The 26752-nt window shown below is 41.7% G+C and overlaps 2 protein-coding genes across 7 annotated transcripts in view; one reads left to right on the top strand and one right to left on the bottom strand.

Annotated features, from left to right (window-relative positions):
* WIPF3 (WAS/WASL interacting protein family member 3) overlaps positions 1 to 23258 on the top strand; it is a 38021-nt gene extending 14763 nt beyond the window's left edge. For 2 of the 3 annotated variants that reach the window (XM_065832208.2, XM_071804998.1), the window contains exons 2-8: positions 195 to 333; positions 15245 to 15377; positions 16025 to 16153; positions 17654 to 18388; positions 20074 to 20220; positions 20924 to 21025; positions 21429 to 23258. In XM_065832208.2, the coding sequence (XP_065688280.1) occupies positions 250 to 333; positions 15245 to 15377; positions 16025 to 16153; positions 17654 to 18388; positions 20074 to 20220; positions 20924 to 21025; positions 21429 to 21469 (1371 nt within the window). In that variant the 5' untranslated portion in view covers positions 195 to 249 and the 3' untranslated portion in view covers positions 21470 to 23258. Of the gene's footprint in view, positions 1 to 194; positions 334 to 12933; positions 13860 to 15244; positions 15378 to 16024; positions 16154 to 17653; positions 18389 to 20073; positions 20221 to 20923; positions 21026 to 21428 lie in introns of those variants that run through there. The other variant, XM_065832209.2, reaches the window with a different exon arrangement.
* A 1249-nt stretch (positions 23259 to 24507) lies between these two features.
* Positions 24508 to 26752, bottom strand: part of SCRN1 (secernin 1) — a 40421-nt gene continuing 38176 nt past the window's right edge. For all 4 annotated transcript variants that reach the window (XM_065832506.2, XM_065832505.2, XM_071804997.1 and 1 more), the window contains exon 9: positions 24508 to 26557. The gene's annotated coding sequence lies outside the window, so the exon portion shown is untranslated. The remainder of the gene's footprint in view (positions 26558 to 26752) is intronic.

Genomic DNA, 26752 nt, shown 5'->3' with positions numbered 1-26752 from the left:
TAGATGAATGTTGTCATCAGAGAACTATAATGAGGCTGCTCGTTCTGTAGTTTTGGAAGCAGCACAGTATAAAAGTCTTCAGTCTGCTGTGAACTAGAAATTTGGCTGATCTTCAGCTTACAGTGTATAAACACGTTCCTCCTTTTCTTTTTTTTTTCCCCACTTTTCTTTCTCCTCCCTTCCTTCTCCTCAAGGACATAGACTTTGGTTATATTTTTGATAACTGTGTGGAGCTAGAAATCTGAACGGATGCCTGTGCCGCCGCCGCCACCACCACCGCCTCCTCCACCGCCTCCTCTGCCTTCTGGAGGGCCCCCTCCACCACCGCCTCTGGTAAGATTGACTTTTCATCTCCATTAGCAAAAGCTTAGCTGTAGTAGTCAGCTCAGTCCTGCAGAATTTTGGTGTGGATATTCATAGCAAGTATCTGCTTGTTTTGCTGACTTTTGTCCTTCTATTCATTAGATCTGTTGTCTCCAAAGTGGGATGTGTGTGATCATCCTTTGGGGTGCAAGAAGAAAATACTAGAACTTTGGTCGTACAGGTGTATTATTTATAAATAAGTAAATACAAGTACATGGGGGTGCTTGCTCAAAAATATTTTTATTACTAGGGGTACAGGATCAGATGGTTTGGAGATAATTGCATTAGCGTGCATGTGGTGAGAATTTAACATTTGTGAATACTTCTCCAGCCACAGGGAACTAACTCATTTTTGTATTGGTAATGTGCAGGTGGTAAATGTTAATTTCTTCATCCTCTTTCTTACAGCTTCTATTAAGACTCACAGTGTTCAGTGGTAGGTGTTGCTCTTTCTAGCATATGCTGTCTTCCTGGGGATATAGCACAATGTGCTTTTATACATGTGCGGGAACAACTACGGCTTCCAACAGATGATTACTCTGTGTGTCATGAAGCAGAATATGTGTCCTGCCAGTATGTTTGCAAGAAGAGGAGGATGCTCTGAGTGAAGTTTCAGGGTATTGCGTTTTCATACCTTCACAATTAATTATTGTACTTATGGTAAAACATGTGTAAGTCATTCCTTGTGTTCTGCAATTATTTCTTCATAGCCTGTTTCTGCACTGAAACTCTTAGACTGTTTTTGAAAGAGTGAAACCTGGCAAGGTTGTGTTCAACACATAAAATCCCTCCTGACTTTTTTTTTTATTCATATATTTTTCTGTCACTGCTGTAATTATTTGCAGTGTATGTTAGTCCCTGTAGTAAAACAGTACATGGTACTTTAAATGTACCGTGATACTTCAGATTATTATTATTTTTAAGAACTTTATTTCTCCCTTGCATTCTCTGGCATCTTTGCCTGTTTTGTTCCCATGAATGTCTGTAGATTTTGTTTGGTAATGTTCTTGTCTTCCTTCAGAGGAAGGCTTCCTTGCTTGTTTCTCTCTGCTACTTTGCAGGCTGAACCATTTTGTAAAAGTCTCTGTGAACTGTGGAGATGAAGAAGAGGAAGACACAGACAGCACATGAAATCAGCAGTGCTTGATTCCTTTTTCCATTCTGTTTTACCTTTGGGTACCATGAGCAGTGTTCTCAGTTAGCAGCTCTTCTGGATTGGTGCACAACCTATAATGAGATACTAAAATTAATTGGCCGAATTTTGTGAGCAACTTGATGCCCACAACTGCAGTTAAAGTCAAGAGAAGCTGCAAGTGTTCTTATCCTAATACGTTTAGTTCAGTAAATATCTGGAGATATTTTTAGACTTCTCTAACGTATGTGAATTGTAAAAGACTTGAGAAAGCGAAGAGTACCCTGAAAGACCAGTATGAACAAGTTCAGGTTTTTGTTTCCCCTCCTTTTCTGATGACTAGAACCACTACTACGACAGGGTTTTGATGCGTGGGGGCTTATGCTGTATTTCTTTATTTTAGTTAGATCATTCTTTTTCAAATCTCATCTTCTGTGTGTAAGACATACAGAATTTAGGGTCAGTTTTATCTTGGTGGTAAGATACAAACTAAGCATATTTCTAATTAATGTCTGATATTACAGCCTTAATTTTAAAGTGTTGACACTGAAAAGAGCACATGAACCAACATAAAGAAAACAATGTGACAGAACTTTGAGGTTTTTTGTAACAGCAAAAGAATCTTTCCCTGTCCAAACTGAATCAGAGAGGGCCAACTTTGAGAGATCTGTAGTCTCCCTGGTGAGTTCAGCAGAAGTACAATGTAAGAGTCAGCTGTCCAGTTGGTGCCAAGTTGCAGAGTAAAATCTTATAATTGGGGAATCCATGAAAACTTGCTACAGACCCCATTTTCTTTTACTAGGAAGCTATTTTCTGGTACCTGGCGTCTGTATTTTACAGCTGCTAAATCTCCAGTTGGAGGATGGAAGAAGAAAAATTCTAACAGGCATGTAGGTTTAAGGAAAACCTTCAAAGCAAATAAGTTTTATTTGAGCAACACCTGGAAACATTCCAAAGTAAACAGCACTGTGATTTTTATTTTACCGATGTAATTAAACCAGAGTAATATTTACATGTTAGCAATTAAAAGTTAAGTTTTAATTTTGCTATTGATGTGCAGGCAATCCATTACTTTAATTTACTTGATTTATGTTAGAAGAGAAATGTCTGTGTGTAGGTTGAGGTTTTAGAATCCTGTCATTTTGCATGATGCCATTGCATGGGTACCAGGGACTTCTCTTGCTTTTCTAATTACATGGAAAATACCCATACTTTCCTCTTGTTTTCATTGTTAAGAGATTTTTGGCAGAAGCATTCACCACGTTATCTTTTTTTTGGCACATTTTCTTAGTGACTATGATGAGCCATGGTCCCAAATGATTTCGAGGTCCTTACTTCATTGAAATCCTAAGTACTGTTGGCACTTGACTTTTCTGTACTGTTAACTCTGTCTTAAGGCAGAAGAAATTTAAGTCGTTTCCTACTGTTTTCAAAGATGTTGGGTTTGCAGATATTCTGCAAGTATTTGTACTGAATTCTGCTCACAAAAATTGTTGCAAGACAATAGTAAAGTGACTTGGAGATGGTACTTCAGACATGTTAGGAGCCACCTGTGCCCAACAGCTGAAAAGCTTCTGGCTGTTAGAGCTTGCTTAAAAGAAAACAAAGTGGACTTTTCAGGAGGGAATGGTAGGGTATCTGTGATAGCAGATGTAGGTGGCTGAGTCAAAATGTAAATATAGTTAATTGGATGAATTGAGCATGTCTTCAAGTGCCTGCCTAGAGAAAGATGAGACGGATGAGTAGGCAGAATAAAGCTGTGCCCCAATATATTTCCTGGTACTGGCTTACAGAATTAGAATATTTTTTCTCTTTCCTCCTCCACCCTCGTAGAGGAAACTTAGCAAGGAGGCATTAGGTTGTTTGTCCTAAAGCTCTTTCAGTTTTATAGGCACATGTGCATCACATGGGTAGGTTTTTTCATAGGTCTTTGTTGTTGGTTTGTGTGGGTTTTGGGGGAGGATGTGATGGTGGTGGTTTTATGTTTGTTGGTTTGTTTGGTTTTTTTTAAAGCTTTCTACTCCTGAAAAATTTATCTTTATTCCCCCTCTATTTCTTTTATCTCTTTTGCCCTTTAATTTATCATATGAAGTATTCCGGTTTGTTTTGGCTGTCATATTTCCAGGAGTAGATACCACCACTGAGAGAGACTGAAAATTTCTCTGCTTCCTCTCCCAAGAGAGGATCAAGAGAAAGTTTTGCTTTGATAAACCATGTTCACTTTTTATGTGCAACGGAGGCTGCTGTGCAGCCTTTGTCTGTACATTTGAATTCCTAATGTTATGATCAGTCGTCACCTACTAAAAATGTTAACATTGAAGGAAGTGTGGATGTGTAGCAGCCCTGCTGGGTTGTGCCTTATTCAGAGAAGATGTTTGTTTAATGATTCATATGTTTTTGGAGTTTAAGAAAATACTTCTATTCTCTTTAGACTTGTTCTTATTAAAGCTTTAGCATAGAAATTAACCCCCCAAAACCATAATGGATCAAATGATTAAAGCCAGTAAAGTAGCACCAGGAGTTTATTTGCCTTATTGGCATAGTGAAAACTAGGAGAGCAGGAGAAGAAAGAAATGTGCTTACCTTGGTGCAGAAAAATGTGAAATTTGAAATTATGTTCAATGCTAGACTGGTATGTAGATTAACCTTAATGATCACTGCATTATTATTTGGTTTAAAAAAACACCATAATTTCTGTCATAGATAAACAAATTTATGTGTTTACTAAGTTTGTTATTCTGACTGGATTTTCCCTTCTTGTAACAAAGATTCAGAAGAGCAATTCCTCATGGTATAATACTGTGATTAATGCATAATTTACACAGAGGCAGGATTTCCAATGTTAAGGAAAACATCAGCTGATAGTTTTCTTTGGGGGGATGTTTTTTTCCCCTCCTTCATACAGTTGTCAGAGTGAAAACCTTGTTGAGCTGTTTTCCCCAACCTTCCCAAGAAATTCAGAGCGCTACAGTGCTTATCTGAAGCTGTGTGGGAGTTGGTTTTTCTCCTGTGACATTTAGTACTACTGTTCTTTGGCAAGAGAAAAAACAACGTATATACAACAGCTTGGCTGAAGATCCTGACGACTTATGGTATTTTGATTTAGTCTTAACCAAATATAATATAAGAAAGAGAATGTGTGTGTATAAGTGTGTTTATGCATAAATTTGTGTACTCCTGCTAATTATTTATTGTAAAAATGAAGTTAGTTTCTTGGGTGAGCAGTAGGCTGACAGGCCAGGCTTAAATGGTTCTAGTAAATGGGGTTATGTTGGGCTGGTGACCAGTCATTAGCAGGGTTCCGCAGGGATCCATCTTAGGGCCAGCACTCTTCAATGTCTTTATAAATGACTTAGACTCAAGACTTGAGGGGCTGCTTAGTAAGTTTACTGATGACACAAAACTGGGGGGAGCTGTTGACACTCTGGAGAGCAGAGAGGCCCTGGAGAGGGATCTGGACAAATTGGAGAACTGGGCAATCACCAACTGCATGAAGTTTAACAAGGCAAGTGCTGGGTTTCGCACCTGGGACACGCTGTCCCTGGCTGCACATACAGACTAGGGGATGAGCCGCTGGAAAGTAGCTCTTCACAGAGGGATCTGGGGCTTCTGGTCAATGGCAAGTTGAACATAAGCCAACAGTGTGCCCTGGCAGCCACGAGGGCCAATTGTGTCCTGGATGCATCCAGCACAGCATTGCCAGGCGGGCGAGGGAGGTGATTGTCCTGCTCTGCTCTGCACTGGTGAGGCCTCACCTGGAGCACTGTGTGCAGTTCTGGGCGCCACAGGATAAAAAAAGGTATAAAGCTACTGGAGAGTGTCCAGAAGGTTTTGAAGTTGGTAAAGGGTCTGGAGAGGAAGCTGTGTGAAGAGAGGCTAAAGTCACTTGGTTTGTTCAGCCTGGAGGAGACTGAGGGGAAATCTCATCGCAGTTACAGCTTCCTCACAAGGGGAACTTTTCTCTTTAGTGACCAGTGACAGAACTTGAAGGAATGTCAGGAAGATGTGCCCGGGGAGGTTTAGGTTGGGTATTAGGAAAAGGTTCTTCCCCCAGAGGGTGGTGGAGCACTGGAACAGGCTCCCCAGGGAGGTGTCACGGCCCCAAGCCTGATAGTGTTCAAGAAGAGACTGGACAACACCCTCAGACACATGGTGTGAACTGTGGGGTTGTCCTGTGCAGGGACAGGAGTTGGACTCAATGATCCTTATGGGTCCCTTCCAACTCAGGACATTCTACAATTCTAAGTTTCCACTCAAGCCCCTAGGTGTGCATTTGTAACACTGAAAGCTTAACAGGATCGCGCATAGTGCCAATTACAAGATATTTAGGAGTGTGTTTACTAAAATTTTAGGCGAACTGTGAGTAAGATCAGATACAATACTTTGTCATGAAGTTCCTAGTTCAGGAGATACTAAATTGTGGTATTTATCGCAGCTAGGTAAAACATTCTGGAGCAGAGTGCAGGCTTGGTTACCTTGTTGACGACTGGCCATCATACAGACTGTGCTGAGGGCTGGGCAAAGTGCAGCTGACATTTTGGAGAATACTTTGTTCCAGCCAAAATAAAGGAACTGATTTTTAGTGTTTTAATAATGTATCACACCTCATACCTGTCTGCTTTCATAAAGAAGTGAGCAGCAATTATGTAGGGAACATGATGTGTCTTTGGTTTATTTTGCTTTATTTTCAGACAGTGGCAAATGTCGCACAACTATAGCATCTCAAAGCATTGTTACTGCAGTCTTCTGTTGTTGTAGTTAACAAATACAGAAAGGGTAAGTGGGAACTATGAAAAGTGGGGAAGATGTAAAGAAAGCACAGTACTAGGTTGGCATTGCTCCCTATGTTTACTGTGGACAGGTGCATGTACTGCAGATATTCATATGTGCTAATTTTGAATTCTTTACTTGAGATCTCTTAGGTCACCACTTCTAATGTATCTGGGTGGCAAGTTCTGTTTTGCAGGTTTCTTCATAACGTTGTGTGTTGTCTGAATGGAACAAAAAGCATTTAATTTTTTTTTTCTTATTCTTGTTGTCTGTTTTTCATCTGTATAATGTATAAAGTATGGAGATTGAAGCATCTCACAGAGGTACCAGATATAAAGATCAAGCCCAGGTACTAGAAACAGCCTAGCTGCAGAGAGCTCAGAGGTTAATTTACCATTCTAATCACAAGCTAATACTGCCCTGAAAAATCACTACCCCATCTGTAGTGTATGTAGTGGCTACATATTAAATTCCATCTGCCAGTTAATCTTACACTTGTAGTCTTTTAATTAAAAGAGAATTCAGAATTATAACAATACTTGAGTTGGACTTCTCTATGTGGCTGGAAGGTGACATTGCAAGAAATGTTAGTTTCTTACCATTCTCCTATCTTGGGCTGACCGTAATTTTCAGGGATACTAAAACGCATACCAGGTAACTGGGTAGGAGAAATGGCACAGTATTCTTAGAACAGAGCAAGATTAAGTTGTGATATGCGTAGGTTGCCATATGTTGAATATTTTGTTATCACTACTCATAGTAGCCCTCGTCATTCTGGGAATCCTACTGTGATAGAGAGAGAGAACAAACAGCAGTGGTGTCACTGGCTCCCATGGCAGCATTTCCAGCCTTGTGCTGTTTGACATTTTCATTGCAATGCCATGGCCTCGTGTTTTCTTCTTTATGTAAGAATTTTCATTTATGTTTTCACTGATACAGAGGAAATCCTGGTAATTTGAATTTCAAAACTTATAAATCAGAACATGAAGGTCAAAATTGTGTTTGAAGCCAGTCTCGGGGTATTTTTGGTATCTGACTTTTGATTTTTCTGAACTGCTGAGAAAAAATTTTAGAGTAGTTTTGATTTTATACTCCCTTCATTTTGGTGGCTTCTGTTACTGCATATTTTCTTTAGTGAAAGAACAGCCAGAATATATGACGAAAATGTGAGTGTTGGTAAGTTAAATACCCACAGAAAAGCTAAATGGTTCAGCAGGTATAAATCACCACATTGATTCCCTTGCATTTTTGCATTCAGATACAGAAATGTAGCAACCCACACTGGAGAACTTTAAGTACAACCTTGTGAATGAGCCCACTGCTCCATTTGTAGCAGGAGTAATTGAACCTTTAAGAAGATTTTACATTGTCTGATGGAGTGGTGCTAAAATAAAATGAAGAGGGTTTTATTTGGTGCAGTGGTGTTGATCACTGGTGGTGTTTGGAATGAGCACTGGAATAGAGATGTAGAAGACAATAACTCCTGCTGTGCCTTTTTTTCTCTCTTTTGTTCCCTGCTGCTATGTCTGCTGGTACGCTTCGAGCGGGTAGATGCTCGTGCATAGCAGGCACCATCTCTACTAATGCTGAAATGCCTCATAATTTGGGACTAAGGCCAGGACTAGGCGGTGGCTGAAGGGCCGGGAAGAGATCTGTAACAACTTCTGCACAGTACTTCCCTTGCTAGAAGCTGAGGAACAAGGCTGGTGTGGACAAGGCCTATCTAAGGACACACATTGCTTGGTGACCTTCTCAACCCGGCAGGTTCAGATTGCAGAACTTTGTGCGATGGAGACTGAGATCATGGTTAATCATTATTGAGCTGGGTGTAGATGGAATTGTGAAATACTGGTCATGTCATTCTCTTGAAACAATGACTTCGTTAGTTGCCAGGAAGCTATTTGGCATGTCCCCTTATGTGAGTTGTCTCAAAAAAAAAAGTTGGCTGGAAAGTGAACCTCTCACATGGGAAGCGTTTGCAGCTCAGCTTGCTAGAAGGTTGAGATATTGCTGTGTTTACCCAGGTAAACCAAGTGCCAGGAATTAATTAGTTTCATCCTATGCTACACAGCAGAAACAGGAGAAGCGGCTCTGATCTTGCGATTGACTGTGCAGATGGAGTCTTGCACCGTGGAGAGGTTTCCCATTATTAAAAAGATTTAAATCAGAGGTCGGGGCTCTGTTGTGAATAGATGAACCAAAACTCACACATACCAGATCTCACAAGCTTCTTTATAAACAAACAGTTTAAAATACTTAAAATAAGTCCTGTGCTTTGTTGTTGAGACTTGTTGAATTATTTCCTTAAGCTGGAAGGGGAGTTTGTTTTATTTTATTTTGCATTTGACCGTGCATGAGTGAAAGCACACCTGATGCATATTTAAATGCAAGAATGATGACAATGTTTTTCTGTATTGTACTTCTGTTTGCGACTTGCTGGAAACTGGGTTTATTTTATTATTTTAATAAGCTCTTGTTTTTTGTTGCAATTGCGTTTCTTGGAGAGACTTTAGCTGCCTGTCTGAGAATTCTTTGTAAGAGCAATGCTCTTGCCTGCTGGGCAAACTGCTTCTGCTGCAAATACACAATTGTGAATTCTTGGCATAATTCTAATCTAGTAAAAATGGATTGTTCTTGGGAAAACAAGTTCCTCTGGCATTTCAGATTTCATGTTAAGCTACAAATGCATAGATGACTTTTAAACTCCTCTGCTATGTCAAGGAAGACATACTTGTTAGCTTACACTGAGGTTTCTAGTCATCTTCTGTATTCTACCTTGTTCCAAAACAACCTCATACTTTCAGTTAAAAATTATGACATTGTCGTTTGTTTGAACATTCTGGCATCTCACTCGCAATATTTCTTTTTCTGTCAGTTTCTGGTTTTGAAAAGGATGCAGGGTTGAATTTATGCAAATATAGTAGTCCTGATGCTTAACAGGGATCTCCTTAGGGAACACTTGTGGTCAGCAGCTTGTGGTTGAGTGGAAGGATGTTATGGAGTAAGTTGCTTGCGATCAGGTCTCCCCTGTTCTTAGTCCACTCTTTTTCATCAGCAGTATTCCCAGAAGGGTATTTTAGCAGGATGTTGCCCCTTATGGCCCCTCACTCCATGTCTGTACCCTTCAAGACTGCTGTAAGCACCAAGCCCGTGCCTGGCGTTCCTTCAAGAGAGCAGGAGCTTTATGGCTGGGTGAGGACCCAGTCATCAGCTCTCCCTCCGTGCCCTCCATTTGGAGAGCCTTGCTGTGCCATATGGGCAATGAGAACACCCATCATCCTTCCTCAGATGATTTACCAACCCCAAACAAGCTGTGTTTTCCTCTTGATATTCTTAGCCATCTCTGGCGTGACGCACATACGGCATTACACAGCTACCCTCACCTTTATTGTCCTCTTCCCTGAACAATCCACATTTGTCTACACCAGAATCCCAGTTATTGTTGATATAGTATTTGGGGGGTTTTGTTATATTTCCAGTTGTTCTGGCTCTTTCTTGATCCTTTGTGTGTCCTTGAAGTAAGGTTTAGACATCTCAGTTGTCTCTCACTTGATGGACAGTTTCTTTGGCCAGACTTGGCACTGCTGCATCACTGACTGAGTTGCGTACATACCTATTACTGCTTTTGCCCTGTCTGCTGTTCTACGTGCTAGTTTGAATTGTCCATTGCCATGTTAGTAGACTTTGGCATTTCTTAGTTTAAGTTTAGTCTCTGAATCATGTCAGATTGGATGTCAGAGAAAGCCAGGACTGGCTCAGGAACTCTTGTTTCCATTAATGTGTGTCTCTGTAACCAAGCATCCCTTTTCTTAGAGCTCAGATCCCTGGCCTTGGCCCCTCTCTGTGCAGGTTTGGCCGAGCGTGGCAGAGAAAAATAATAAAAAATCAAGAGTTTGAGGACACCCCTTAACAAGTCCTTATTTTACTAAAATATACACCGTGTCTGCCTTCTGCCAGTATCTGTGCTTGGTCTCTGCCTTGAATAACTTATTTTTTTAATTTAGGCAGTAAAAATTGGCCATGGGAGAGCGGAAGGGTGATTGACATCAGATTCACAGAAATAAATGAAGCTGTCAGCCCATAATAAAATACTGCGTGTCAAATTGATTGGTGGATTTTTATTTTCATTGTTATGTCTCACCAAATAGCTAATTAGGGATAAGATAAATGTATTTTGACTTCTTTTTTTTTGTTTTATTTTTTTAATCTACTTCAGATAAATAAATAAATAAATTTTTCTACAGCGCTGTGTTTCCAGTATTTCCTATCAAAAGTGACCAGGAAAGGGAATCCACTGTGATGACACAATTAATTACATGTTAGGAATATAATACTCAATACTATGAGTTCTCTGAAATAAAGTAGAATGTAGTGCCTTTGGATGGAATTGTGCTTTGTTTTATCTTACTTATGGCTCCTACCTATTGCAAGGCTGGAGTACTGAATCCTCTTTTCTCATCAGCTGATGGGTTTGTTCTGAAACAAAGGTCTGTGACTGCCTGGCTACTGGGATTGTGCAGGTAGCTGGAGGTACATTTTTGCTGCAACCATCAGGTTTATAAAGATCTACGCTATCCTGAAGTATTTTGCAAATTCAGTAAAGAGTATATTTAAAAATCAGAGTAAATACAACCCATTTGTGGGACAGTGTCTGCATCCACTATGACCTGACCTAGCTGACCAGAGTCCAAAGGATTTCCCCTTTTCTGTGCTACTATGAACTTTTTCAAATGCCTGGTGCTTTCTGCATTTACATCATTTTGGTCTCTGAGCACATATACCTCTTAAATATTTTAAGTATCATAGGAGCCCAGAGGGTAGGTTGATGCTCTTATTTGTCTTGCAAGATATAAAGTGACTTTCCCAAGGTGATGCAAATATTGCACCAGTCATACTCCTAGAAACGAAGTTCATTGCCATGGATTTTAGTCCACTTTCTTTAAAAAAAAGTCTTTCTGATCATAATCTGTCTGATACAACCCAGTTTAGGGTGTTACGATTGTGATTATTCAGGGCCAACCCTTGTGTGGTCCATATGTATAGTGTACATAGAGTTGTTCTGCCAAACAAAACTATTCACAGAACTCAGAACTGGAAGTAATCCTTAGGAACCCCTGGCTGCCTCCCTGCTGCAAGGTGTGCTGCGTGTCAGCAAGTAGCTCTGTACAGGCTCAACCATTTGTGCTTCACAAAAAGCACCAGAGAGGATCCAGCCTTGATCTGAAAACCAAGAAGTCGATGATCTGCTGCTGTCCGCAGCCCTTTGCAGGGGAGACCGGTCACTCTGGCTGCTCCTATACTTGCTCCTTTCCAATCGGAGCTTGTCTGGCTGTGTCTTACATTAACTCGCCAAATGCCTGTCTCTGCTGGATTAATCGATCTCGGGTCCTCACCGTCATGTCCCTTTGAAGGTTTGCGCTTTGGGGCTCATGGACCAGCCTGAGCTGCTAAAATCTGGACTGTTTCCTCCAGCTTTCTGAATACCACTTCGGCGCTCTTCCTGTGCATCTCCATTTTTTCAATACCATTTTAAAGATCTGAAGACCAGAACTGAACTTGTAACCATTTTTGCTATTATTATTTTTTCTGAAAGGATAAAATATATCAGAGGCCTGTGTCATCCTTCCTTGCCACGTCCCTGTGTTAGGAGGTCGGGCACGCTTGCCCATGCACTGTCACTGCTGAGGCCCATGGCTGGTCAGGCTTGCGGCACTCTGGATCCTGGCTTTAATTTCAGAGGTATGGTCAGAACTTTTCGTCTGGTCATCTTCAGTTTTATATTTGACATTTGTATATTGTGCATATTTTTTTCGCCTTCCGCCAGCCTTAGGGAAGTGCGTTTTGGTTTGTTGTTTTTTTCAAATGGCCTCGAGTTGCAGTGATTCGATCTCTCTGTGTAACCGTGCTGTCCTCATTCATTTCTCTGCCAGTCTGAGTTACCGTCTGCAGGTTTTGAAATGTTTTTTCCATCACTGATGATTTACACTCTGGAACATCACTCTAAATATTGTGATTTGATGGTATATTCCTGTTTACAGGTACTTTGGAGACCTGTCAGGCAGCCCCAACATTGACTTTATATCTTACTGAATGACATAGCTGAGGATGTAATTTAGGACGCTGAAAACAAATGTAGTAGAATTTGGTCAGATGAAAAGGGAGTAGATCTCTTATGTACAGGCTGTTTACATGTGTGGTTTGTTCTGTTTTGTTTCTAAGTATGCACTGAATGTGCTATTCTTTATGTCTGAAATAGCAGCAGAATAACCTGGTTGTTACTAAGGTAATGAGAACCCACCATTCTCTTACCAATGCATGTAAATAAAGTATGGAATTTAATTTCACTCTGTGTTACCTGAGGCAGCTCTGGCATCTGATAAAAACAAATGATCTTCACATTCTCCTCCGCCTCCCTTCTGATTTTCATTGAAAGATTGAGATGTTTCTCTTTTTGCAAATAAATGAGGCTGCCCTGCAGATGGAGGGAAGAAAGTAGCCCAAGAATTATGTCCTTTGTCATGCAGCTGTTTTTCCTCTGTGACTCAAAATATATTTGCCTTTCTGCTTAAATGCTTCTACTTCATGTGATTGGAATCGAAGATTTAACACCCATATGACTTCCTCTTTTATTTTTCTCTTGATACGCAACTTATGTTTATTATCTGTTCTTGTGCTATGGATTGCAGCCATAGCATGAGTGTGAATTCCAGATTAATTTCTTAATCAAAGGAAGGAAGCTTCCTTTTTGATTGTGTATCAAAAAGCAATATGGTAAAAATACAAATTTGCTGACACAGTAACACCAGTAGATGAGTGGGTGAGATACTTACCTTGTGAAATGATCCTTGACAAGAATTGTCACTGGCCTTGGGAGTGCAGGCAGCAAACAAGAAATCCGAAGGAGCTCTGACCACTGTGCAACCAGGCAACATTACACCTCAGACCATCTTGACTTTTTAATGGAAAAAGAGAATCCCTATCAAGCTACTCAGCAGCTCATCAATCACCTGAATCCACCAGGCTGGGCATGGGAGATTGTATCTGTCTCTTACATACAGGAGGAGGAAGGAGAAACAGCTGGGGCACGGGATGGAGTTGTGCTTGAAGTAAGGGAATCTACTGCAGGAGGAAGGCAGCAGGTTACGCTGAATTATGGGCATCCAGAATAGTGCTCCTGATTTTTTTTATTTTGCTATAAATTGTGAACAAATCAATGTCTTAGCCATGTTAAAGTGATATCAAATCACGGGTGCTCGCAAATGTAAGTTGCCATGAGTGGGATATTTTAGCATAATAGCCTTTTGAATATCAAGGCTTTATATTCTAATAGCCTACCTGCTCAGAGAAGGAGGTGGGGCTGGCTTGAAGTGGACAGCTGGCATAATATACGGATATTTGAACTCGGAAATGAAAAGACAGCTGCTGGATCTAATTTTAAACATAGTCTTGATCAGATCCCTCTAGATCCTGGTTGTCCTGCTACAGCAAAGTCATTAGCGGGAGTAGAGAGGAGTGAAATTCAAGATACTGGTAAAAAGCTTTTGTGAGAAGGGGAGTCACCCTTGTTCCAGTTATGGTATTTCCATTTCTCACAGTAAGTATTTAAAGAAAATGCGAGTGGAAGCAGTGTCTGGCTGGTACATGGTTTGACACTGCTCCCACAGGCAGCTTTTCTGGGTTGTCCTAATGCTGTCCTGAAAGCACAGGGGCCAGCAGCGCTGTTTCCAGTTAGGAAAAAGTGTATTCAAAGTGGGTTTTTTGTAATATTTAAAATAATATGTGATTATAGTATCGGTCACCAGATGATAATTCCGAGGTTTTACATCAGGTGTCAGGAATGCATTGGAGGGGATCGGGAGTGCCATCTAGTGGGGCTCTGCAAATTTAGCTTGCCGTTTTCGTTTGTTGGTTTGGTTTAGCTTTTAGCAAGTGCAAAAATAACAAGTAGTATCGCACCAGTATAGTTCTTCATTTACGATTAGCAAGCTAAGATATTTTATTAATTCAACAGCTGGTTAAGCATTTTCAAGTGTCTGTCTTGCTTTCAGAATGCTACTACCAAGCTGTGTATTTTTGGTTCGAAGTGTGACAGTATTGTTCTGCTTTATTTTAACTACGATGCTAAATTTAAGGGCTGTGGAAACATTCCTGTATTTATTCTCTTTAGGAACGTAGCTAACCCACGGGAATTTGCAGTAGCTGTGGACAGATGCAGCACACTGCTCCTCTGACGTGAAGATTCCCCTCTGCTAGACTGCTCCATTAACCACATGACAGGTTTAGAAATAACAGCTTTGCTGGTTTATTTCCACTTCAGGAAAGAGAAACATCCAGACTTTTAAGAGATTTTTTTTTTTTTAATAGCAGGAAACTTGATGAAATAAGAATAAAAAAGGAAGATATATTTTTTTGTTTTGTTACAAAACTTTAAATGACAACCTGACTTTACATTTACAGATCTTGATTAGGCTAGAAAAGTTACTAAAATAAAATTGTATTCTTCTAAAGACAGCCTTCTGCGATCACATCCAAATATAAGTGCAGTATGCAATTAACTGTCGTCTTTTCCTAAGGCAAAGTGGGTAAAACAGAAATATGTTTATTCTAAGGTAGGATATAAAGTCTGTGTTGTAAAGCTTTGCAAATAGCATGAAAAGAGAGAGGTGGTTAGAGCTGGAGTTGTGGGGCAGAGACCATAAATGGCCAAGCAAGGGGTCACATTTCATGTAAGTGTGTCTCCTAATTTCCTTTCAACAGTATTAGCACAGCCAGTGTTAGATTTGTGTTATATTTAAACTTTCATCTTTCCTGCCTCCTATGCAACTGAGCGCTGTTCTTGCTGATTCAACTCAAAGGCTTTGAAATGACAGCTGCCAAGAATGGTGTATTTCAAATCTTCTATCCCATGTTTGCTTATGTGTCCTTTCCAAGCATGTGTTTTTGTCTTCACCTCCCATCTAATATTCTTATTGTCAACAGGGAAGTTCAGAGTTGCCAAAGTTGCGAAAGGAAGACCAAAAAGCACGGAACGCGCTGTTAGCTGATATCCAGCAGGGAACTCGCTTAAGAAAAGTGACTCAAATCAACGACCGCAGCGCACCACAGATTGAAAGTGAGTGTGTGCTCCTGGGTAAGGGCCCTGGGTGAGCTGTGCTGAAGCCTCAGCTGCAGAGATCAGCTGGACAGTATTCAAATTGAAGGGCAGGTTTAAAGTTCAGCAAGGGTCTGCACCCTCATATGGCTTTAGGATGTGGAGATGCTTTCTAAACTTGCATCCTGCTGTAAGATGAGTAACTATTAACACTTCACTGTTATTAACACTATTAAGTCTATAACTGGATATCACCTTAACAGGCATTTCCTTGTCCAAAAAAAAAAAAATCACAACTGAAAGTCCTTGAGAGTTTCTCAATGAAATAATTGTTTAAGTGGGAATTGTTTGCTCTGGCAGAAGAACTGTTCTTTACTAGATAAAAAGAACAAAAAATGCCCAAAACATCTGGAAGCGTAAATTTCTTGTTGTCTTAACACAACTTGTGGTTGGTGTCATCATGGATGTGAAATTAAGAATCACCAGAGGGTGCTGTGCTCCAAGATCTGGGTCAGAAATTCTGTGAACAGTAACTTTCCTTGCTGAGCCCGCCTTAAGAGGGAAACGTCTGCTCTCAGCTATGTTTGTTGGTGCCAGGTCTTACTAGTCTGTGTGCAAGAATGAAATTACTTTCTGATATACCCTGTGTTTCTTGTTCTTTTTAACAGAACCCAAGGAAACTAACAGAGATGGAGTTAATCAAGCCATTAATAAAGGCAGCTCTCAGCAGCCTCTGGGAGGTTTATTTGCTGGTGGCTTCCCTGTTCTCAGACCAGCGGGCCAGAGGGACATGCCGGGTAAGGGCTTTGTTTCTATGAAAGAATCACTGGAGGGAACTGTGGTTTGGGATAAATGCACTTTGGGTTTAGCTTTAGTGTTTGATTTTTATCGCTTTTTCCCGAACCTTTAGTTCACCACATGACCATGGAAGGCTCAATTAATGATGTGCTTGAAGTAATCTTTCTAGATGTCAGGTGCCTTATTCCTTAAAATATAAAGAATAAGCTATCTCGACACTGGGTAGGAATGAGATTGAATAGATTGTGCAGAGTTTTAGTGGAGACTTTTTGCATTAGTTTAATGAAAACTTTTAATTGTGCCTTGAATATTGAAATCTGAGCTTATCAACTTCAGCATAAATGGCATAGAAGTCATATTTCCTTCCCTCTGTTAGTGTGCATTTCTGCAGTATTACAGGCTTGTGTGTTACTTTTAAAGATTCATAGTTAAGATTTTTGCTCTCTGGATTTGATAAGTACAGTTTTGATCCAGAAAGGTAATTTATTGACCTGAAAAAGAAGGCTATTGTTGCTTCACAAAGAAGGAAGGCATGTGTGGGAGCCCCTGCTGCTGCTTTCACCTCAAGAACAGCCACCATCAATGAGGGGTGACTATTTTAGAGTCACAGCAATGCCCTCTGGTGCTGTTGGGCAGCTGGTGACTGCTCAGGCAGCACAGAGCAAGGTGGGCATTTGCAGAGAAAGAAGCAAATTGGCTCTACCTGCAGAGTTTTCTCCTGGAAGACGAGCCCATAATGCACAGCTCAGCTTGTGATAGGGCCGCCTCACCGCTTCAGCTGCAGTAGCTACTTCGGGTTGTTCTAAAACTCTGACTATGTGAATACAGAATGAGATGCCTTTTTTTGGACATCTTGCTTTGTGAAAAATCCTTGACGTTTGTTCAAGAAAATACATTTTTTAAGGTCAAGCATCTGAGCATTTGCAGTTGAAAAGGAAACATTTGAACCTGTACCTTTGGGAAAGCCTTTGAGGCACTAATTTTAAGAACTTGGCTTTTATCCATGGGATTGAGCTTTATGTAATGTTGCGTGAATTTTTAAATCTTAAACAAGTTCTTAACTTCAAAGATGCAAGTTGGTGTGTGTCCATCTTGTGTTCTTCGAGGTCTTTTCACTAGGACTCTCGATTCCTCCAAGCAGACAGCTCATTGATGTTCAGCCAGCTGTACTAGGCAGATGCGGCTGGTATGAAGCGCCTCAAGCCTTTTGAAGAAAAGCACTTTCTCCTTAAACTGTTTCATTTCAACTGAGGAACAGGGATCGGGGTCTCTCAGTGTCATCATGTAACTAATCAGAGTCCCCAGTGCCTACTGGAACACATCACCTGCCAAGCCCCGTTACACCAGGGGCAACCTGGTGGATATGAGATGGTTTTGGAGAGCTAATCACTCGGAGTAACAACTGGGGAGAGGACAATGAAGAGCTGGCTCTTTGCACTGTTCTGTCTGATGAGCGGGAACCAAACCGTGAGGTATAATGTGTGATACCTGTTTTTCAGGTGGGAGGCCTGGGCAGCTTCCAGGGGTCCGAGCAGCAGCTCCCAAGCCCTCTGCCCCACCGACCTCCAGCACCGCCAAGGCGAGCAGTAACCTCTCGCACCCGGCCGAAGGCCCAAGGGCAGCGGCCCCACCGGAGCCCCCCAGCACCTCCCGAGTCGGAGCCGGAGCCGGTCCGGGGCGGCCCAGCCTGCCTGCCCCCCCGCCACCGCCTCCGGCCTCCAGCAAACCTTCCCTCGCCTTCCCCCCTCCTCCGCCTCTCCCCCCTGCAGCCGAGCACCCTCCCAAGGGGGTGTCCCCCAGCGCTGCTCCTCCGCCCCCGCTCCCTCCTCCTCAGGCTGACAAACCCACCAAGTTTCAAGCAGGAGCTTCACACCCGCCCCCTCCTCCTCCCCTGCCCCTCGTCCCCCCGTGCGCGCTTCCCAGCAGGACAGCAGATTTCCCTGCTGCTGCCTCTCCCTCTGAAGGAAGGGACTGTCCCGCTCCCACACCGCCACCCCCACCTCCTCCTCTGCCACCCATACGCCTCCTGACGATCCCCAGCAGGCTCCTCTTGCCGCCCTCCCTAGCCGGCGGCACTGCTGACGTGCCCCCTCCGCTGCCCCCTAAGTCCCCCAACTTGCTGTCGCAGCTCCACAAGCCCAGCAGTATCCAGTCCCTGCCGCTGCCCCCCACTCCCGGCCTCCCCCAGCCCGCGGTGGCGGAGACCAGAAGGAAGAGAGCCGGCCGAGGGGCAGGTGAGAGCCGCACCTGGAAGGAGGGAACGTTTCTTCTCCCTTTGGCTATCGGGGAAATAGCACTGGTGGCCAGAGAGTGTGGAGGAGTGCAGATGGAGAGGGCAAGTAGCAGCACGGTGAAGTCCATCGTCTGGAGTACCTGTAGGTCGCATGGTGTTTAAGGGGCATGTGAGACATCAGGCTCTTCTTAGCGCTAGACACACACACCTTACAGTTTAATCTGTGATTCTGGGAAGCAATATGTTGATCAGCAACATTTTAGGACTGCTACGCTGTTGCTTTTATGTTGGCATTGACTGAGTTCGGGAGTCATTTCCTACCAGTCTCAGGTAGGGCAGCCAAGTCTGCTGCATCTGCAGCTGGTCGAGCTCTGATGACAGAACCCGAGAGAATGTCAGGAAGATGTGCTGGGGGAGGGTTAGGTTGGACATTGGGAAAAGGTTCTTCACCCAGAGGTGGTGGAGCACTGGAACAGGTTCCCCAGGGAGGTGTCACAGCCCCAAGCCTGACAGTGTTCAAGAAGAGACTGGACAACACCCTCAGACACATGGTGTGAACTGTGGAGCTGTTGTCATATGCAGGGACAGGAGTTGGACTCGATGATCCTTGTGGGTCCCTTCCAACTGAGGACATTCTACGATTCTAAGTAAGTGTCAGCTTACCCAGGACATCACATCCCTCCACTGCTGCACCCATGCAGCCTGGCAATGGCTGGAAATGTTACAGGAGAGACTAAAGCAAAGATGTGGCAGCTGCAGCTATAGATGAGAAAAGACAAGTATGGATGCAGCCCTCTGCTTTTCCACAGTGGCCAGTGCCTCCTGTGATCAAGGTGGCAGGGTCAACAAAGGCTTCTCTGACTGCTTGGGAAGTGAGGATATTAGCTAGTGTTTCCTTGAGCAGATGGTAGAGGAACTTTTTTCTGACTGATATAATGAAGATAATAAAAAAATGAGTCTAGATCTGTGTGGGTTTGAGAAATGGAGACAGCTACTCAATAAGGAGCATCTGAAGAGAATGTTCTGTACCCTGTATTTTACCAGCCACGTGACAAGAGAAAGATTAGTGTTTCCCTTTGACAGCCATGGGAAAGGCCATGTAAGTACAGCACATCAGGTGCTTTGTGATGGTGATTAATGCTGCTCAGGAACTGATTCATGGTGGTTCAGCTTTTGAGAGGCTGGTAACTTGGAGACCTTGGGCTCCCTGTGCTTCACACAGTTCCTGTGGTAGGTCTGCCCAGATGTGAACTTTGAAGGCTCTTGTAGCTCCTCAGTGAAATGCACAAGAATGATAGTAATTCCCCTACATAGCTGCCAAAGTATCAGAAAAATAATTTCTTCTAGTGATTATACCATCTAGTGTGGTTGTTGCTTATTTTTCTTTTCTTAAACAAAATGCTTGTTCTTGTGAAAGTGGGAGGATAGTCTCCCCCTCCAGACTGGGCCAAAGCCATGCTTCAGTATGTCAGACTTCCCTAGAACTAGATATAGCAAGCCCCAGCCAACACCAGTAGTGACTTAAAAGTAATACTTAATGCTATAAATCCATGGTCAGGCTTGACAAACAGCAGCTGTGAAGTACCCCAAAGTTTGCCCTAAATCCTGCATTCCTTCTACACTTCCACTTTTGTACAAAGTGTATTGTTGAGTTTGGTAAGTCACGATGATGTTTATCTTTTTAAGGACCCGGTGCTGGGAAGCTTGTCACTCCTCCACAGCCACCAGCAAGATCACCAACAACTGAACTTACAAGCAAGTCTGGAGGCTCAGCCTGGGCTGCAGCTCATGACCCCTACCCACCACTTAAAAATGGAAACATGCACATCATTGGTAAAATAACCTAAATTATGTCTCTCAGCCTTAGTTAATGACTTTAGTACAAAAGCCTGTGTGCGTCTCAGACCTCAAAAAGTCATTTGAGACCTCCTCATGGCAAAAACAAGGTAGTATAACTAGTCCCATTAGAAACATTTTTTGTTCAACCTTACATAATGAGAGAAAATTAAGGCTTTTTCACAAAGGTGTTGAATCATTCAGTAGCCAAAAGAGCATGCACTACCTGCAAAATTATTTAAGGTTGTGAAAAGTTACTGTAGGGTGCTAAAATTACTATCCTTAAAACCAGTTCATGGACATTTAGTAGCTTTGGTCCTATAGAGCAAAGACCGGTAAGAATTACTTCTGTGGTCTGATGAATTGACCATTCATTCTTGCTTATAGCTAAATGGCTTGAAAACCACACAGGAATACCTCTGTTACCACAACTTCATCAATGCAGAAAACTGGAACAGCAGCCAGAAGCTTCACTTCAGTTAGTAGCAGGCAGTGTTCGCAATTAAGCCAGAAAACTTGGATGGCTCACAGAAATACTCATCAAGATTGTTTATATGGAGTGAGCCACTATCAATTCCAGGGGAAAACAAGTCAGCATTTAAAATTGAAATTACTTGTAGCAATTTTTACTTTTTCTTTTTTCTTTCTTTTAAGTATCTGTCTAATAGTGACAAATGTTTATTTCCCTGAAACTTCCCAGATGACTTCGAATCTAAATTTACTTTCCATTCCATGGAAGACTTCCCCCCACCTGATGAATTCAAGCCATTTCAGAAAATCTATCCCAGCAAGATAGCTAGAGGTAAGTGTGTAAACAGGAGAAGCTCTGATAATGATCCAACAGGATTAAAAACAGGGAGTGAAAATAAAGAACAGAAACCTGCGTTAATGTGAAGAACTGGGCTCAGGAATAAGTAGAGAGGGATGGGATTTGTTACAGTGGTTGCAGGGACCAAAGATACAATGAAAAACACTTAATTAACTACTGTTAAGTCTTAGTAGCTAAAAATAAAACTATGTGGCTTAATATGCATTCTGTGTTCTTCAGATTGTTGAATTTGCAGAGCCCTTGATGTTAAAAACAGGCAGGCAACTACTGAGTTGTTTTTTTGTTCATGAACTTGTGAAATCACAAAAGAGAGGTGATTTGATCCATGTCTTCCATCATGTGTTTTGATTTAAATCCTATGCTTGGTGTTTTACAGATCCCTCTAAAAATCCGCCATTAAGAACACATGTAAGATGAGAAGAGTCTTCTGATGCTTTGTGGATTTGGTATTAAACAAGAAGGACATCAAGATAATATATAAACCAGAAGGGGTCCCTATTACAGTGATAAGAGATTATATTTGAATTACAAGTGCTGCAATGTTAACATTTTTGTAAACTGTGAAAATGCTGTAAATGATACTTTTTGAATTGGCCTACAACCCACAGGAATGTTAGCACAGGCTTTTAAATTATTGTATATAGGTGGATAATTTTTAAGCAAAGCAGCATAAAATCTGAATTCGATGTAGTGTTGAAACAATGCTCATTCATCATGCTGACAGATGTTACCTCAGAATACTTTTTGCATTACATGCCTGTAGTTCATTTTTCCTCTTCCATCATCATTTTTTAAGTATTTTGGAAATCCTCCAGTTATTATTCAGACATTTTTCAATGAACAACTAGAAACTAATGTGATACCTTTAGTCTTGCTGTATGTTTGTTCACTACTTCTATTCTGACTGTCCTCAGATTGCAGCAGAATGGCACTTTCATGAACAGATGGGCCCACAATCCTTTTCTCACTAAGTGTGAAGAGGAAAGAGCTGATGAGGAGCTGTGGCTGCTGTTGAGCGCACCTCTTATTGATTACAGATCCTTATAGGATAGTGTCTGAAGAAGCCCAGCTGGGTAGATTGGTCATGGACTTGACAAAAGACAACAGAACTTTTCCAGACTGGAAGAAAAGAAAGTTTTCTACTGTAAGAAAAAAAAAAATGGTGTGTGTGAATGTACGTGCCATGAATTACGTATGTAAGGGCATGTGTCCTGGATTTTTCTGCTGGCAAAGTGGATATTCACCCTTTGTGTGACAGACTGTCTTTACCCAGCAATTAGGAGGCCTCTGGATGAGGGGTCCAACACCTACATTATGAACAGGCAACTACAGCTACAATTGCTAACCCATAACAACAGCAAAGATTCATTATCCAAAACACACCACGTGGAACAAGCAGTCCCAAAGTAAAAAAAGTAACAACCTAGCAGCAAAGAAGACTTGAGCTTCTGCTTTTAATATGCAGCCTGGGGTAAGGTCTTCAGATCTGTTCATAAGATGTCTATTTCAACCAAGAATTACCCTTATTTTTGTGCATTTCACAGTATGAGGAGGAATGTTGCCAGCAAGGTTGAGGGAGGGGATCCTTCCCCTCTGCTCTGTACTGATGAGGCCACACCTGGGGTACTGTGTCCAGTTCTGGGCTTCCCAGTACAAGAAAGACATCGACATGCTTGAGAGGGTCCAACAAAGATCCAATAAGATGATGGAGGGACTGCAGCATCTCTCCTGTGAGGATCAGCTGAGAGAGCTGGGACTGTTCAGCCTAGAGAAAGCTCAGAGAGAATCTCATCAATGCACCCTGGCTTGTATCAGCCATAGTGTGGCCAGCAGGACTAGGGAAGTGATCGTTCCCCTGTACTTGGCACTGATGAGGCCACAACTTGAATCCAATTCAGTTTTGAGCTCCTCACTATAAGAAGGACATTGATGTGCTGGAGTGTCTAAAGAAAAGCAACAAAGCTGGTGAGGGGTCTAGAGAACAAGTCTGATGAGGAGTAGCTGAGGGAACTAGGGCTGTTTAGCCTGGAGAAGAGGAGGCTGATTATCACTCTCTACAACCACCTGAAAGGAGGTTGTAACAAGGTGGATGTGAGTCTCTTCTACCAAGTAACAAGTGATAGAACAAGAAGAAATGGCCTCAAGTTGCACCAGGGGAGGTTTAGACTGGATATTAGGAAAAATTTCTTCCTAAAAAGGCTTGTCAAATATTGGAACAGGCAGCCCAGGGAACTGGTTCAGGCACCATCTTCAGAGAGGTTTAAAAGACATTTTGAAGTAGCACTTAGGGACATGGTTCAGTGGTGCGCTCAACAGTGTTAGGTTAATGGTTGGACACAATGACCTTAGAATCATTTAGGTTGGAAAAGACCTTTATGATTCACCAACTTGAAAAAAGACACTGCTGTTCCAGGGTAAGCCTGGTTCTAACAGCCTGGCTATCTACAGTTATGGCATTAATTTGTATAACTGCCATAAATTCCCCTCAGCTGCAGCTACAGTAACAGTATAGATGACAGGTGAAGACCTTTCCCCATGGCCATGCCTTTGAACAAAACTATTTGGAAAAGACAGGTAACTGCATCTTTACATATCTCTGCTTTTCTCTCTGTTCTTGCAACAGCTCGGTTACGCTGCAAGTCCTGCCCCTACACACGTGCTCATGGTGTGGAGTGGTGTAAGGGTAAGAAGCTCTTCACCTGGAGGACTCTAAGAAAGCATCAGTCTTTTTCTAGCCTATTATGATACCTTGCTGTACATTATGTGAAAAAAAAAGATAGTGATACTTTGAACAGTAATTATTGTCACTGTCATTATTATAGCTACTTGATAAATATGCATGAATAAAGTAATAAGCAGGGGTCAGTATATACATTGCATTACAAACACCTGGAAAGGTTTAATACTGCTTTGAAGAATATTTTGCTAGAGTACTATTAAAGGTGACTTATTGTTTGTTCTTATGAGTTCTGGAACTTGTGTACTGCTTTCTAATACATACCTTCATAAGGATTTTAAACCTACTTAGTGATAGACTACCTGCCAGAAGATATCTGAAGAAGAAAAAAAATACTCCTGTTTTTTGTTATTATTAGGGGCATTTTAGAAACAAATTACATCTTTCGGAGATTAAATTAGAAAGCTTGTGCATATTTGCAAGCATTGGTGAAATGCTGCTTCCATATGTACTGGATTGTTGTTCAAGATCCATTGAGACTTCTGAAATTGCTGTTACCTGGAGATACACAATCACACTGGCTGTCACTCAGGGGCAGCTGGTCCCACTATGCCCTTCCCCTCAGCCACAGCTGCACTCAAGACCACTGGAAATTTTAAGGCCATATAGGACTCATGATTACACTCCAGCATGTTGCTGTAGCACAGTATTATTTTCTTCTACATGCACTACACAGCTGAAGCAAAAGCAACATCCTATTAGAAAATTACTACCTGAATCACTGAGCTCAAAACAATTTATTAGTTCTGTCACATAAGCAGTTCCAAATAAGGACATAAATTCCCGCAAGATAATTGCAAATGTTGGTTTGTTCTTTCTTAAGAAACAGACAAATAAGATATATTTTGGTTTCAGAAGGAACACCCTCTTCTTTCATCTTGTCTCCCTCGCAACTGAAAGGCTAGAGATCAGAGTTGTGCAAAAGAGCTGTGTGACGTGGTATATCCTAATTTTGGCCCTCTCAATGGGACAATCATTTTATCCCTGTTCTGCCCTTGTTCGCAAATATCCAGCTACTCCTATCAGGATGTAAAGTGTCGGCAAGCAACAGCTTACAGAAGCAGTTCAACATGGTATGTGTTAAGTGTACTCTGACTAGGAGTATTTTCATTCAAAGTACCCTCTCTTTCCAAAAGTGGATTTTATGGGAAATCTACAGTTGTGGGCAGTCAGCAAAAGCACACTGCTGCTTCAGCTGGCTTCATCCAGCACAATACCCTCTGAAATGAAGTGGACTTCTAGGCTAGGTAGACAGAAGCTAAGTTTTAGGGTTTACTTGCCTACTTTCTCCTTCCCTTGTCTCCATTTTCAGAATACCCATCCACAGGAGCTGTTCCTGTAGTAGAGAGCATGGGAGGAGTATGTTGTGAACGGGATGATTATTAGGTAGGCCGTAAGAAAAATATTTTCACAATTTCATATAAAAAATTCTGATGCTGCAGTGTGCCAATATGGTAATGACTACTTCCTTAATGCACAACTCTTACCATTTCCAGTTGAGGTGTTGCTGCCTTCTAAAGAGCTTCAATTTCCTCAATAGAAAAGCCCATGGTTCTTCACCATGCCCTTCCCTGAACAGCAAAGCATTTTAACACCATATGCTAACTTCTAAGTATTAAAAACAGGGACTTCTTGTCTGAACCTCCTGTTAAAAAAATGCCCAGCCATCTTCACATGATGCAGGAAGCAGTGTTGAGCGGTTTAATTCTTAAAGGGCTTGCCTCATCTCACTTCTACAAGAAGAAAATACATGAAAAGCAGGTCTGTCTGTAAAGACTGTCAAGGAAGGGAATCATGCTGCAGAACTGCACTTAATATCAGGAAGCGTAAGACAACCATTTCTAAGCCTAACCACAGTTGGATTGCCACACCCACCAGTAACTCACTGGTACGTGATTCATCAGCCACGTATGCTCACCATGGAGTACTAGGAAGTGTTCAGCAGTACAAAGGCAGAAAGATGGTGAATAGTCAGGTACTGATCAATGTCCAGCATCTATTCCTTCAGAAAAAATTTCCAAATTTGTAGCTTGCATATAAATATGACACCTTATTCCATCTTAAGAGCCAATAGGTTATGTATAGATGTCTTAGGCTTCCAGGCTGTCTCTGTGTTTTAGTAGTCAGTACTAGAGCAGCAGCCACCTGCATCACAAAAACACAGGCATCCCTAAGTTGGGTGCAGGTAGAAGCAAAATTTATCTTGGAGGACCCAGTTTCCTGTCATTTGTACAGGTGTGAGGTCAGATGCTGAGTGACTGTAACCAAATATACCAATATGAGGTTACCTTCCAATATGACTTACCTTCCTGCCCCCCCAAAAAGTGGGATTTCAACTCTACTTTCTTTGTATGGATTAGCAAGAAGAGAAAAATGCGAGTCAGCCTTGCTGTGAGCCTAGTTCTGAGCAATAGAGGAAAAAACAGATTGTTTTCAATAACAATATGGTGGTTATCCTGATGAAGTTAATCTTTGCTTTAATTGGTTGCCCAACATACATATTTAAACATTCTGTACTAAATTAGCCAGCATGCACACAGTAATTGGACCAGTCAATAACTTTCTCCTTTCACTATATACATACACAAACAGAAACACCACAAGATTGGACAAAAGAAAGCAATTTGTTAACCTGATACAGCTAGCAAGTAACTTTTTTTTTCCTCTAGAAATGTTTCTCCTGAAAATTCACAAGTGTGAAGACTTTCTTTCAAGGCTTGAAGAACTCTGCAGTCTTCCAGTGAAAAGGCTAACGAGAGTCACTGTAGCTGAAACGAGAGAAAATTAGTTTTAAATCCATTCCAAGCAACAGTGAAATTAAGAAAGAAAAAAATTTGCAATGGAGCAGAGAGGAAAAGGGACCTTGGAGACAATCCGAGTAGATGCACTGAGGTAGAAGGTGGCTTTGGATCTGATTCTGAACACCCTTAGCTTGGTGTAAAAGAGAAGGAGGAAGATCAGAA

The sequence above is a fragment of the Patagioenas fasciata genome, chromosome 2, assembly GCF_037038585.1.
Source record: "Patagioenas fasciata isolate bPatFas1 chromosome 2, bPatFas1.hap1, whole genome shotgun sequence".
Lineage (NCBI taxonomy): Eukaryota > Metazoa > Chordata > Aves > Columbiformes > Columbidae > Patagioenas > Patagioenas fasciata.
Note: the sequence above shows the minus strand (reverse complement) of the source record. Positions and strands in the feature narration are given on the sequence as shown.